The sequence below is a fragment of the Ambystoma mexicanum genome, chromosome 1q (assembly GCF_040938575.1).
Source record: "Ambystoma mexicanum isolate Mex_15411 chromosome 1q, UKY_AmexF1_1, whole genome shotgun sequence".
Taxonomy (NCBI): domain Eukaryota; kingdom Metazoa; phylum Chordata; class Amphibia; order Caudata; family Ambystomatidae; genus Ambystoma; species Ambystoma mexicanum.
The window spans coordinates 1,155,336,195-1,155,351,631 of record NC_090922.1 but is presented as its reverse complement, the minus strand read 5'-3'; the positions used below and the strand labels follow the sequence as shown (position 1 = coordinate 1,155,351,631).

At 45.2% G+C, this 15,437-nt stretch overlaps 1 protein-coding gene across 3 annotated transcripts in view; it reads left to right on the top strand.

Moving 5' to 3' along the window:
- Window positions 1–15,437, top strand: part of LHX8 (LIM homeobox 8) — a 209,369-nt gene that overhangs the window by 151,298 nt on the left and 42,634 nt on the right. For all 3 annotated transcript variants that reach the window (XM_069641902.1, XM_069641901.1, XM_069641900.1), the window contains one exon: window positions 7,479–7,662. In XM_069641902.1, the coding sequence (XP_069498003.1) occupies window positions 7,479–7,662 (184 nt within the window). The remainder of the gene's footprint in view (window positions 1–7,478; window positions 7,663–15,437) is intronic.

The following is a 15,437-nucleotide window of genomic DNA, read 5'->3' as shown; positions in this document are numbered from 1 at the left end:
AGGGGGAGAAGTTGGAGTAGTTAGAGTAGGTCTGGAGAGGGGTCCCACCCTCTTGGTTTCTATTTGTGGCTCTTCTTGTTCCTGTCGCCTCCATTTCCTGGAGGCAGAGTACCCTGGGTGTGAACCCATAAGGCAAAGGGCACTTGTTACAAAACAGGGATTGGACTGCAGGCTTGCTTTAGACCAAGCTCCTGTTATTTTGCTGTTCAGAGGAGAGCCCCCACATTTTTTGATTTATCTCTGGACTTCTAAAAGGGCTACCAAAATAACAAGAGTTCATTTGGAACTCTGTTGGGGAAAGTCTATCCCTAGTCCTCTGCCTGGGAGGCTAAGACATCCAAGGCAGAGAAGAGCTCTGTTCTCTAACCATCCCAAGGCCAATTGGGGATGACGTGCTGTTGGTGTAGGGCCACACCTGCTGGCTCTGGTCACTGCCTGTAAGGGCCAGCCCAGATCCGTGTAGTGGGGATGCAGAACAACATGTCTCACTTTATATTGGAGACTGTGGATTGGTACTCGCAGCAACCACTGAACAAATTGCAGTGTCAAGTTGGGGATGCTTAAACAATCAGTGGACAGAAGACATTAGACGTTGAGTGAACTTTGATACAGAGGCCCTCGTGTGTCTAGGTAGATATGCCTGAAGCTGTTCCCTTGCAACAGCTTGATGGCATCAAAAGATTATGAAACATGCATGGAAGGAGAGACATTTTCACGTTTGAACATTTACTGCCTGTATCGTTGTGCTTGCTTCTAAGCCTTGCTTACTCGGGTGCCTTCTTTACCTGTTTTTAAGCTGCTAATGATTTGTGGGTTACATGTTGGGCAGGAGACCCAGATGCCTGGTCCACTTGGGCAAGAGGAGCTAAAGTATATACAGTATAAGATGCCAAAGGCATAAAGTAGGAGAATCATTTTAACCACACCTGCTTACCTTTCCATACAATGTGACCAGTTTGAAACACATGTTCCAATAACTTTGTGTGGTAAGCTCCTGTTTAATGTGCAACAGTCTGGCATACTTTGAATTATCATGTGACGTGTTGGGTCTAGAATGCACAATTCTTGGTAAATCTTGACCCTGCAATTCCCCTCATACATTCACCAGAATGCACTCTGCTTAGCAGAACTGCTGGTTGCTATCCCTTCACCTTCCAGCTCCACCCTCCATTTAGACTTCAAAATAGTCTAAACTAATTTGAGTTGTGTTGCATCGTATTGAAGTGATTACTTGTGTTCTCTATTGGGGTATTGCCCTTAGCCCAGTTGCTGTAGATGCAGCAAACAATTTTAATTTTTTTTAAAAAAAGCATTTAACTATGGTTTCTTTTAAAGCCGATGCCCTGATTTTTCTTACTGGCTTTTAGTTGCTGTCCCTGTTAACACTTCTGTAGGATGCAACAGACCATAGCAATAACAATGGAAATTATTTAAAACGACATGTTTATACAGAAGTGCAAGCATTTGAACACAAGTGGTGAGGCACCACATGTCTTTGATGATGCCGAGACCAAATAGAATTCCCATCAAGGGAAAAGCAAGATCACATTAGTGGTGATAGAAAGTATGCATGTTCCACGCTGTATAATTTACGTAAGCAGACAGTTCGTGCTAATGTAATGGCAATTTAAGGCTGGATCCCAGGTTTATGAAGTCAAAGCTGCTTAGAATCCCAGGCAAGTTTAACAGAGCCCCACTGCTGGCAGCCACGTTTCTAAGAGCTTCATTGGACATGGCAAACTGGTGTCCATTCAAGAAAATCTGTGAAAATGTGTGTGCATGTGATGCAATCTATATTCTGGGTTGTGATCCAGGCAAATTGTACACAGATAAATTGTCAAGACTGGCTGGGACACGAGCAATTCTACAGTCCATAGCAAGAAGTTGAAACGTAAGTTTAGAACATTAAACCGGCCAAACTATTCACAAATAGTTGCAATAAACTAAAACGTGGGTTATAAATACAACTGCAGAATCTGTGTCAAATGCACAGAAACCTAAATGGTTGGCAAAGAAGGCAGCCGGTGCAATAACCTGATGGGTTGTGAGCTGATGGCTTTAGCGGGGCAGACAAAACCACTGAAGTAAAAAATGGAGGGAATGAACTATCCAGGCCCCAGAAATACGATCAATTTGTTTTGCAGTTGGAAGAGAGTTAGTAAATGCAGGTTGCATGCAAATGTACATTATTTCAAATATGGCATGAGATTCTGATGCTCCTGATTTACATTTTAGACAGGAGAGCCACAGGGGCTCTCTGTGAAGATCAATTTGTGAGAAAAGTAGCAAATGAGAAATGATGGGTTGTGAACCTGAATGAACTAAGTTACAATTACTTTTTAAGCGAAATGAGCCTAAAGGTTTAGTGTGGTGTGGACCGGAATGTATTAGAAACATTTTGCAAGCAAGATCGAATGTGCTTTCTAAGATAATATTGTTTGGCAACTTTCACTCTGGGGTCACAAGTTAATTACATAACCTGGATAAAGCAACATATTGCAGCAGAATAGTTGAATAATGATTTGAAAATTAATGTAAATGTAACACAATTGATATGCTGCTTTGTAAAATCCTGAACCAATATTGAGTTCAAGGTGTTTTGAAGGATTAATAAGAGTACTGATGAATGGTTAATGCAGTGCAGTTGGTAGAAGGCATGCTGAAGTATTTCATTTATAAAGCGCACAACAGCCCGAGGGCATCACAGCGCTGTTACAGCAGATTGTTGAGTATACACCGGTTAAGATATGCAGTCAGGTTATACGTAAGAGTATGATACGATATAGAGTAGGCATGGGTAAAAGGGTTTACTGATGCCTGGTGGTTTAGTTGAAGGAAGTGTTTCTAGCGCTCTGTGGAATACCCAGTAGGATAGTTCTGCTATGAGGGAGGGTGGCAGTGAATTCCACTGTTCGGCTGCAATGAAGGAAAAGCTTGAACCTCTGGCTTTGGCGCACCTAAGTTTGGGTTGTCTGAAGCAGTGGGTCTAGTGGGTTCTTATGGGTCTGGAGGAGCAGGCTTTTGTGTTTATTTTTGATTTATTTATTTTTTTGTCGTTTTTTGGGAGAGATGGTGGGGGGCCGTGTTGGAGAGGCATTTATGGGTGATGGCAAGGGTTTTGAATTGGATGTGTTTTTTAATGGGCAAACAGTGGGCTGCTCTCCTGGCTGCGGATATGTGTTCTCTTTTGGGAATGCTAAGGGCAGCTCGTAGTGCATCATTATGGTTGACTTGCAGATTCTGGAGTTTTTTTTTTGGAGGTTCTGGTAAAAAGGATGTTGCAGTAATTCAGCCTTGACCCTATGATTGCTCTGGCGAGGCTGAGGCAGCTGTCGGTGGAGAGGAAGGGTTTGACTGCATTCAGTAGCTTGGCTTGGTCGCGTAGGCTCCTGTGGATGCTATGGCATTAACCTGGTGAGACAGTGAGAGCGTGGCATCAAGGTAGTACCCCAGGGTCTTGACTGAGGAGGAAACCGGCATTTGGATGTTGTCTAGGATGAAGGCTGCGTATTGGTCCTTGAGTTTTTTTTTTTTGTTTTTTTTTTTTTCAGCACTGCGGGTGAGCCTACTAACAGGATTTTGGTCTCATCCCCATTTAGGTAAATCTGGTTAGCTGCCATCCAGGTTTGGATAGTGGTGTAAACTGTGAGCATCTTTTGAGTCTTCTGCTTAGTTGCCGGAGATGGGGAGGGGGACTCGGGTGTCATCTGCGCAGTTGGTGTAGGCTACGCTGATGCGGTCCAAGATGTCGAAGAACGGTCTGGTGAATATGTTATAAAGTGTGGGGGAGATGCAGGAACCTTGTGGGACTCCACAGGGGCTGGGTATGGGGGTTGCACTGGCCTGTTCCGAGAACACTTTCATGACTCTCCCTTCAAGGAATGAGGCGATCCATTTGGTTGCTTCAGGTGAGAAGTGGGCTGCAGCGGTGAGGTGGTGGGAAAGGAGTTTATGGTCCACTAGGTCGAAGGCGGCTGAGTGATCTAGGAGGAGTAGGGCCGGTTTGCCACTGTATTTGATCTTGTACATATTTTTTTTACATCAAGCAGAGCAGATTCTGTGCCATGGCGGAACCCGCATTGGCATAGTCCTAGTATGTGGTAGGTTTCAAAGAAGTGTTGAATTTGCACATATGTGGCTCTAACTAATATTTTCAGTAGGGAAGGGACTGTGGTTATGGGGCCTGTAGTTACTGGATACCAGGGGGTCCAAGGCAGGTTTTTTGAGGGGCTGTACACATGCTTCCTTGAGGCTAGATGCTACCACTCCTGAGATGGAGGCATTTATGAAACTGGTGATGAGGGAAGATAGTGCATCAGAGCAATATTTAATGATTGAGGGTGGGCAGATATCACCTTTGCACTTGGAGGGGTGGGGGGGGTTTCAGGATTTTTTATGATCGTGTGTGCGTCTAGTTCTGAGATCTTTGAAGTGGAACAGAAGGATCTTGTGCCTGTGGGTTTACCACAGGGGCTGTGACTGTAGTGGGGTAAGGTATGGACGAGCCACTTTGAATGGATGTGATTTTCATTTTTGTTGAGGGTGTCAATTTTGTTGAGCTTGGATGTTGGTGCACCAGGCTTTGTCTTTAATTAGGCTGCAGGGGTGGGAGGTTTGCAGGAGTTTCAAGTTTTCTGAAGATGGAGAAGATTTCCCTGGTGTCTGACTTTGCGTTGGTAATTTTTGAGTTAAATTATTTTGGATTTGACTGAGATGATTGCTTGTTTGTATGTTTTGGAGGTCTTCGAGAACTCCAGTTTTGTGGAGTCAGAGGGGTTGTTTTTCGATGTGGATAATGCCTGTGTTTTTTTGTTTTTTTGTTCTGAGTTCGTGTAGGTCTGAGGTGAATTAGGAGAGTGTCTTGCTGCTTTATCTCGCTGGGGTTCGAGGGGGGGTGATGGTGTTCAGGGCCAGTGCTAATGTGGAGGAATATAGGTCTGCAAGGCTGTTGGGATCTTTAGGCAATGGATTTGAGCTTGGGAATGTCCAGATATGGTAGAATGCGCTCTTTGGTTAGCTTGTGGGAGCTGCAGGCTAGGGCTGGTGGTAGTAGGGGATGAAGAAGTGGATAATGTGGTGGTTGGACCAGGGGGGGTCTTAGAATTGCTAGTAGTAGGGCGGTTTAGGTCGGTGATCCAGTGTACTGTGCAACCTTTATGATGGGTAGAGTTGTTGAGGTGGATCCTGAAACATTGTGTCTTCAGAGCTTTGGATAGTGAGGTGGCATGGGCATCATAAGTATTATTGAGGCCTAGGTCACCCATTGGGATAGTTTCTGAAGAGGTCTTGATGTTGTCACTCAGGATGTGGAGGAGTTTCTCTTGGAAACTGGCTAGGGGTCTGGGCGGGCGATGGAGAATATGGATTGAGATGGTGCAGGTGGGCATTATGGACAGTAGAGATAGGATGTTGCTGCTTCTTTCAAGGGAGGAGTTGACCTGTCTGAAGGGCAAATATTCCTTTGCCAGAAGGGCAACCCCTCCTCCTCCGCTTGAGGAGCAGTCTTTACAAAAGATGGTGTAGCCAGTTGGGAGTAAAGAGGGCTGGGCCAGATGTGTCTTGCAGCCAGGTTTCTGAGATGGCTAGGGCATTGAGGTTGTATGACGCAAGTAGGTCATAGATGTCACGTGCATGGGCTGTGAGAGAGCGGGGGTTGAGGAGTGCACAATTAAGAGGTAGCTTGCTGTTGCCAAGGGTGCTCTTATTTTCTGGATTAGGGTGACCAGGGGCAGTTGTTGCTAATCTGGTTTTGGGCAGTGGTAGGCAGATTGGCAGTAGTGGGGGTGGCAACTCCAGAAGGAGTTCTCAGCTGGGGCATAGCAGTTGTTTTGTTGGCACGGCATACATTAGTTTCAGTAGTATTGGCATAGCAACCATTTACTTTAGCTGAATCTACGGGTAAGCGTATGCATAGGCGAGACATTTCATAGTGTTTCTGGAGCTGGATGGTGGAGGAGGCAGGGGGCGAATCAACATGGTTCACAGTAGTAGGGGTACAGGACACATTAACAGAGGTGTTTCTGGTAATCTTCTTGAGGGGCAAGATATCCTGGGGTGTTGGATAAAAGTAGTTGTGATTACAATTATAAATCTTGGTACGGCAGAGGATTGCTCCGTTGACAGAGTTTAGGCCTGCGTCTTTTCTGGTAGTAGTAGTCCAGTGTGAATACATGTTTGGTGCTTTGTGCATCCGGGCAGACCTGTTGATTGTGTGGTGCGGGAATGCAGCTGGTGGGTACCATGTGCATTATCTGAGCAGGCAGTTTTGGGATTTGGGTTCCCTTGAGGTGGATGGTCGGATGAACAGGCATGTCTTTGCATTGTAGGTATCGTGGTGTGAGGCATTAGCATTGTGAGCCCCGCGGGCAGGCGCAACGGTGGGTCTAGGATGTCTAGGATGTCTGGGGTTGTGCTGGAGGGAGTGCAGGAGTTTTGGCTCTGGTTTCGGTCTGAGTGAGCATAGCGTCCAGGCTGGGTCAGTAGGGTGCAGTCCAGGTTGGACTGGTGGCTTCTGTGTGAGCCCTGACTCTGGTGTGAAATGGCTTCTGTAAAATGCACCAACAATGTATCGGAGTCTATCTAGGGCTGGTGCCTTCAGCCTTCAGCTATTGGCTCTGCAGATATTTTGCACGGACAATCCAGTCGGACCCAGCCAGGATAGTCTGTGATAAGAGAACATAGGATTTGTAGGCCAAAACATTCATGGAGACTCACAGGTTTCAGACCCCGGATCTAGAACCTCTTGTTCTGACATTTCTCTTCAGTGTAGGTCCAGATTTTGCTGGTAGCCTCGGCCCATGGCTAGCTTGCCAGATAGCTTGCTTGATGTTCCTAAGAACTTGGAAGCTGCTTCTCTTCTCCGCTCATACTGCAAATAACCTGGCTGTCACAAGTGTACCTTAGCTAGACCTTTGTGATGTTGAATTCATTAAGCAAACATTAAATAAAATAGGAGCCACAAATGGACTTTGAATAAGCTTGCATCTGGTACTTCCCTTTGTTTCCTCACCCAGATTGAAATTCTTTTTGAGAGTAAAGAATTGCCAAACTGTTCTACAGTGTAGAACGTATCGGACGTTGCCTTGCGGCAAGGGCATGTTTTTGTTGTAGAGACTACTTTCAGAAGCTGTGCGCCAGAGTAAACCTCTAGCAAACACGTTCAATTAACTTCTATTGACAATTTTCAAACAGTTTCACGTTTTAATCTACTTTTTTTCTATAGGTGCTAAATATGGCAACCATTGTGCTTTCACCATAATTCCCCATGCTACTTAACATTAACAAATAATTTCTTCGCCACCCTCAATCCAACTCCTATCAAGCAGTAAAATATCCAAATCCTCAACCTTTTTAGCTCTGCAGAATTTGAGTTAAGAGTGCTGGTGTCCATGAACTGCGATTAGTTTTGCTTGCACTATTGGGTCATAATACCGTCTCTTGTTTGCAAATCACTTTTATTTTAAATGTTCCCTTTCCAGGTTTGGTTTCAGAATTGCAGGGCACGCCATAAGAAGCATGTTAGTCCTAATCATTCCTCCACTGCTCCAGTTACAGCAGTCCAACCTTCTAGGCTGTCGCCACCAATGATGGAAGAGATGACCTATTCTGCGTATGTTCCCCAAGATGGGCCGATGCTGACTGCATTGCACAATTTTATGGACAGTGAGTATCCCTTGCTACAACTTTGCTAGCTTCAATAATAGAAAATATTTTCCGACTCATGGTGAACTTTCCACTGCCTTCAGTGTAATAAACTACACTTGAAAAAAGGTAAGGTCTGTACCATGCATGGAGGTTCTTAATATGCATCCACTCCCCATCACAGCTTGAGTGCCAAACACACTCTTGCTCATGTGGGGACTAGTGAAAAATGCTGCAGTTTTCAGTCCTAACCAGATTCTGGCATTTACCATGTTCTTTAGGGTTTAGTTTCTTCCTGTTTTCTCATTAATGAATCCATGATGCTGTGATGCTTTGACATGCACCACTGCAAGCTATACATTGTGTTGTGGACTAACCTTGTCAGCCCTTTCATCTATTCGTAAAAGCCATCTGATCTGCCCATGTCCAATTTGTGCTGGGATTGGGCCAAGGCTGCTTAAAAGCCATTGTTCACAGATGTGCATTACCATTCTGTAGAGAATTACATTTGTCTGTCTGCCAGAGAGATGAGGATCTGGTCCCAGGCAGAACTCTATTTAGCCTTGTTAGTGGTTGTAAAGCTGCAGTTCTGATGCCTGGGGCCCTCTTTGGACTTATGGATGAGCATACTTTATCCCTGAAGAGCTTCTGGGCGATAAACAAATCTGGGTTTAGTCTTTACTTGACTGCACTTGATATTGCACTTTAGGCATCCAGGAACGGTCTCCTAGTGGAGTGCGATTACCTTAAATATTTGCTTTACAATTTAATTCCTTATATTTACTTGTGACGTCTATTAATCATTGTGTATTTTCCCCCTTTATGTAAGCTCACTGAAGTTATCACCCTTGTTTGCGGCATATGTACAAATCCCAATAAGTTGCACTTTGCATTTTCAGATGCAACTGGACACTTGTATTGCATATCAAGTCACAAGGGTGAATTGAATTGTACACGCCTAAAATTATTAGGTTATTTATTGAGTGTAGACCTAGCTTCAGGCAGCAACTGAGTGTTTTACAATCCTAGCGAGGTTAGGGAGCAGAGAAAAAAGGAGGGGATCTAACCCGGAAGGGAAGGCAATTGGTGGCAATGGATCTACAAGTAACCAGTGGAGGAAACCGTGTCGTTCAGATCACCAGCCTCTGGTATGGTGGAGAGTGGTTGGTGTATGGACCAAGGTGTTAGGGAGGAGACGTTCCTTGAAGAGAATGGTCTCCAGCGCCTGCCTGAACTGTAGAAGCGAGGCAGCTAGATATTAATGAGGAGGACGTTCCAGAGTCTTAGGGTGTAGAGAGAGAAGGTCCCACATTCTGTTTTTTCCTATTCTGGCAGAGTTAGTCGGCACATCTCCTTACTTCTGGTGGATTGTAGCCCTCTGTGGATGCTGAGTTTCTCAGTGAGGTAGCTTGGGAACTTCCGGGTGGCAGCTTTGTAGGTCACGCAGCAGGATTTGAAAAGGATACAGGCTTGCAGCGGGAGCCTGTGCAGTTAGATGAGGGTTGGGATGAAGTCCAATTTGTAGAGCCTTGAGCCGTGCTGCAGCATGCAGGACACATCTCAGAGGAGCCAAGGTACTCCTCCAGAAGGCATTCCAAAAGTGCATTGCCACCATCCAGGTGGGAGAGGATCAAGGCTTGGACAGCAGATCTGAGCTTTTCTGGGATAAGGGGCTTGATTTTTGACATGTGAGAAAGTTGGTAGCAAAATGTTTGAGTCTTCCTTGCTATGTACTGTTTGAATGAGAGGCGTCAGTCGATGTTGAACCAAAGGGACTTGGCACAGGGGGGGCAGCTGGAAAGCCCTCCGGGTGCATAGCAGTGAGCCAGGTCTGAATGTCCACGTATTCAGGGTAGTTGGTCAACGGTAGGAATCCAGCCTTGGAGAAGTTGATCTTCATGTAAGAGCTGGACATCCATGACAATAAGTGAGAATCAGGCCTTGAGCCTATGTTTTCGATGGAGGAAATCCTGAGGTAGGGATGTGTTATCTGCATTTAGTGGATGTTGTATGGAGTGAGGAACTTCCAAAAAGCAATTCCATGTTAAGATTAATCACGGGGGAGAGAATGGATCCCTGCGGAACTCCACAGGAGATGGGTAAAGTTGATGATCTGGAGGAATCCAATTGTACAAATTAATAGCGATTTAGCAAGGTATGATTTGAATCACCTGAAGATGATCTCGCTGATCCCCATCCAGCAATGTAGATTGTCGGCGAGTGTCTGGCGGTCCACTGTGTCAAATGCTGCTGAGAGGTCAAGGAGAATCCGTAGGCATGGATGACCATCATCGAGAAGTGCAAGGGGTTAAGGGCATTGTCAATCCCTTTGATGGTAGCCTTTTTTTGTGCTGCATCTGGGTCTGAAGCCACATTGGTAGGAATAAATGAGGTTGGTGGCTTTGATTTGTTGGCATTGCATGGCTACTGCTTTCTCAAGTATATTACCTAGAAAGGGAGGAAGGGTAGTAGTTGCTGAGGTTGTCTGGGTTCAGAAGCACAACGAATTGTCCATTCTTGAGGGACAATGGGAAGGTGCCTTGAGCTAGGGAGCTATTGATGATTGTCTGCTAAGGGACGAGTGCCTCAGTTTTAAGTTTCTTGAGTGCAGAGAAAGGGAGGATGTCAGCATAGAATGTTTGTTTGAGGGAATCTAGAATGTCAGTGAGGTCTTCCATAGTAAGTGTCTTGAAAGTCGACCAGGTAGTTGTGGTTTTGTGAAATGGCATCTGTAGTGTGCTGTCAGTTGTGTTGTCTGTTTTCGGAGGATCATGCTGATCTTATTGATGAAAAAAAGTTGATACTGGATTTCTCAATTGAATGAAGTATGGGTTGGTGGGGCAGAGGGTTCATTCAGTGCTTGGTGGCTTTCAAGAGGGATCTGCTTTCATTGCTGGCATTGTCTATGGTGTTTTGGTAGTAGTTGGAATTGGAAGTGGTCATCAGTTGTCGGAGTGCAGCACAGTTTCTCGAGCAGGGTAAGGTTGGAAGCACTGTGGGATTTTTGCCAATTCTCCTCTTGCTTTCTGATGGTTCGTTTGTTGAAGTTGAGTTATTGAGTGTGGCAGGATGCGAAGGGTTTAGGATTGAGGGTGCTTTGTTTCACTGGGGAAAGGGAAATTGTGCTGCTTATGATGGTGGGATGGTAAGTTTGCGGTGGAGCGAGTCAGACTCCCGGTTTGTCAGAGGCAAATCGGCCCATGTGAATTGGAGTTTGCCGAGATCCACGGTGAGAGCCTCCACTGGGAAGTTCTTGAATGATCTGAAGGCTTGCTTGCAGGGGTTATAATGAGTTTGTTTGACTGGACTGGAGTTGTGTGACAAATGTGAAAGGGGATTGGCAGATGGTCTGGCCAGTTGAACAGGATTGGAGAGCTGTGATCGGAGGTGGGCGGTGATGTAATATAAAGGATATTACCTTTCCTGTGAGTTGGGTCTTTTAGAGTGGTGTGTGAGGTTCAGAGTGCTCAGTAGGCATTGGATGCCTCTCATTGACTTGGTTGCTGGGATGCTAGGTATGTTGAAGTCACAGAGGAAGAGGTTGTTGGCATGTGAGAGACATGGTGGTGACAAGGTTTGTGAAGTCTTCAATGGAGGTGTTTGGCTTGGATGGTCTGTAGATGAGGTGAAACGTGAATGTCCGTTGTGGAGTGTGAGAAGTGGCAATAAAGATTTTTGAAAGACAATGGTGGTGCTGTCCAGGTGGGTGCCTGACCATGATGCCTTGGAAAGGTTGTCAAGGCATCAGCCAATCTTGTTTGGACATTCTTGTTGTACAATGCTGTAGCCATTGGGGATTGGGACATTTAGACTGTGGGAGGAGGTGATGTCATCCAGGTCTCAGTAATGAAGATGGTGTCCAAGTCACATGGTTATGTTGGCGATGTCTTCTGTATGGTTGGTTGCTGAATAGACATTTGTGAGCATTCGTTTTCTTGCAGTTGTGGGTGGAGTCTATAGTGAATCAAGTGAGATTGCTCGAATGCATTGCCCATGATTTTACTGGTAAAGTGGCATTGTTGGTGATGAGTGGTGATGGTAGGGATGTGCTATTGGGATAGAGGGATGAAACATATATTTGAGAGTGCTTACCTGAAGTTGGAGGAGAAGGGATTCTGGGTCATTCTGGTCTGAACAGGAATTGCCCTTTTCTTTTCCTGCCCGTGTGAAAGACGCCCCTTGTGATAGGAGTTGAGAAAGGAAAGCAAGGGGCAGGGCAAAGCTGGTGGGAGGGACGTAGGCCATGTGACCAGAAGCCTCCTCAGTGTTGCCTGCCTGGTCTCCTGAAGTAGTTGCCTGGAAGGTGGGAAAACAGGTGTTGGGTGGAGAAACTGAGTGGCAGGGCCTGGTCACATGACTGTTCAAATAGTTCCATCAAAATCTATTAACTGTTAACTAGGCAGCAGCAAAACATTGCTGATCTTTAAGTGTTTGCTAGATACCACTGTCTTCCCCTCAAGGGTTCAAATCTGCCTTTCAATGGGGTGAATACACCCACCCAAATAGTTTAAATAAGGGTTCCTCTGGCATATTACAAAATCTATGTACAAGGAGGGTTTGTTATAGCTAGTTTCTTTGTATTTGTTGGTTCTAAAACCTACAATTTGTTCCCTGCTTTCCTCAACTCCAATGTCAAAGCATTGGAAGAAGTTGAAAACAAACCGTGCTGTTTCTTGGCACCCATCTCTGAACCAAATGATCCCTTTGATTTGTCAAGTCTGGTTGAGATTACTTGCAACCGCAAGGCGGACTGCAAAGCGTCATCGAAGATGCTGTCACCTAAGAATTTGCTCTGTGCTTCCAGGGCAGGCACATATTGCATGCTGAGCCCTGGCTTGCACACACATGACCAAGTTACCTACCAGTTCCAGCTTTTTCTGCCTATTGCTATTACGCTGTTAAGTGTGCTTCCAGCAAATCTTTTTTTGGGTGGCACTTAACTTTTGTGGCCTCCCCTTTTGTTTTGGAGAGTCAGTCTTGTAAATTCTAGTTGGCTGCCTCCACTATGCATGCTACTAACAGAATGTAAGCAATGCATCACTTATCAGCAGCTCACACTCCTAAAGCTAATCTGTCCTTCCTGTGAAACCTCTATCCAGGAGGTTCCTGTCAATTGTGCTGGAATTCAATCAAGGTAGATGAACAAGACCTCTTTCCCCTATCCCCCCCACCCTGCTGTTCATGCTGAGAAATGGTCCTTTACCGATGGACATTTTAGACCTGGTGGAGAAAAACTTCACAATCCGGGTTAGTGGGATTTGGGAGTTGACACGGCGCAATCTGCTGGTTACTGGTGAGAAGCTCGCCTGTTTGTTCCACGAACAGTCTGTGTGGCAGTCTGGTGTTACACATTTGTGAGAACCTTTTGGTGAAACCTGAACAAGCCACACGCCTTAGCCCCGGTTCCAGACCTCCTTTTCAAACCAGGTGCAGTTTTTACTCTAATGCCGAGGGTCCTGGCTCCTGGACTACCCTCCATCACCCTCGACAGGAATGGGACACTTATTATTATTATTATTTTTTTTTTAATGTTTCAGTTTGACAAACTTTCTCACTCAGTTACAATTCTTTTTAAGATTTTCAAGACAAAAGGGGAAGAAAAAAGGAAAAATAGGGGAAAGAAAAAAAATCAATGTTAAAACAAATATGGATACGTTAGTTCCTTGCTTAGTACTCAAGTCTAAAAAGGACTGTTCGCTTATTCTCTCCACGAGAAAATCTATTTTGACTATTGGGACACTTATCAGTTCATTAGTCAGGCTAAATACCCTAAGGCATTGGTCTGCAAACTTTTTTCTTTGTGGGGCCTAGGTCTGTCCCACACTCGTAGTATGACCCTCCTCTCTAATCCAGGCATCCATAACACTGATAAGTGCTACCAAGTCTGCCCCCCCCCCTCCCCATTGACCCCACACTGGCTAATCACTGTCTTCTACTACGGGAGGGTCCCTAAGTGCCAGCAGTCTAAACTACCCCAGGGACTTCCTAGCTATCACCCTCCACCTTACTCATCCCACATGCCCTCTACCTCATGCCTGGCTATCACATTTCGGAATTTAAGTGATGTGAGAAGAGTCTGCGAGAAGATGGTCTGTGTGGCCAGTTTTCTTTAAACTGCACTTTTGCTGTACAAATCCCACAACATCATGTATGAAGGTGCCTCGACTGTTTGAAATTCACACTGGACAATTCACATTATTACTACAGAGGTCTACCCCTGTGTTGATTTCTTCCCCATGGGTGATTAAAATGTACTCTGCAGTATTGACGATTGGGGTGGGAGGGCGGCTTAACTCTTTCCATATTTAGAAGACTGGCTCGCCAAAGCCCACATAGAGCTTCAGTTTTACTAGTATTTAGAGCGTGTTTGAAAATACCAGGTTGCAGAGACTTGAAATCACATTGAAGAAATCCCAATTTACTCTCAACTTAAACAATTTCTCCAGAGTTCTCTGGAGGGAGTAAATATGCCACAAGTAGTTCCTTTTCAGAGCCACACTGCGCTCTCTGCTAAGGTGATTTCACAGACTTTAGGTACTCGTGGCTTAATGTGTTTGTGCCATCTTTTGCCCAGGGGGAGTGCGGGGGGAATGGTTAAGAGGGAACGACGAAAAAGTGACTTTGTAACAGTAGGTGCTAGTGCTGGGCCTAATGCAGACACAGAAAAGACAATTCACGCCATTTGCACTGCCCTCTCCTAGGTTGCAGCTGAATCTCTTCAGCAGTTCATAAATCCATCTTTCCCCAAATAACAATGACTGATTTTGACTTGTTTGGTTGGGGAGATAATTTCTATCTTCAGCACAATGTGCCACAGTGTCATCTGTACCTCCAGGACGTTAGGGCAACCCTTCTTCCATAGGGGGCTGACTGGGGCAAGGTCTTTATATTTATTTTTATTTATTTTGCATTTTTAAAGCGCTCACACAGCCCGCGGGCATGGAGGGGCTGTTACAGGAATTGTGTGTTTTTTCAGTTGCGTAATTTTTTTTTTTTTGTCTTAGTTGCGTATTTATAACGCGCTTAAACACCCACAGGTTTCTAAACGCAGACCCGGGGATCGAACCTGTGTTGCTTCGTGTCACCTTGCTTCCAAGGCGCGCACGTTGTCGTTAAGCTATCCTCCCGGGACAGCTATCCTCCTGGGACGGGAGGATAGCTGTCCCAAACAGTAGGTACTAGTGCTGGGTATAATGCAGCACTAGTACCTACTGTTAACTATTTGTCCCAAACGGGAGCTAGCATGTCCCTCTAAATGCAAACGGCGATTGTCTACATCAACTGGGCACAGAGATTAACACAAGGCAAAGCCCTCTGTTTCAGAATCTATGTCCGGTTTAGGGTGGAGTGGGGTGCCCTCCCCACACATGTACATGTCACATTCTGAACAGCCAGTTAGCTCTGTTTAGTACTCAAATTAGCAGCTAACCTCGTTTCTGGACGATTTATTTAATGCCCACGGGGATAAGGAGAGAACAGAACATGCATCTAACATACACTACAGTTACTCAAGAAGTACTCCCTCTCGCTGCCCCCACTGGGCATTAAAAACGAGACAACGTGTATAAACATAGGTTTATTTTCGTCATCTCCTTGTTATTCTCACTAAAATATATACTTTCATAGTCGTACAATTCACCAATATCAAAGACCCACTTCCCCTATGTTCCCTCAAACCCCAATTGGACAAGCATCACCTCACAACTTAGATCACCACGTGTTGATTATATTATTAACATGTCACAAAGTCTATCCTCAATGGTTCATCTTCAACTCCTAATCGCCCTGGTGCATTT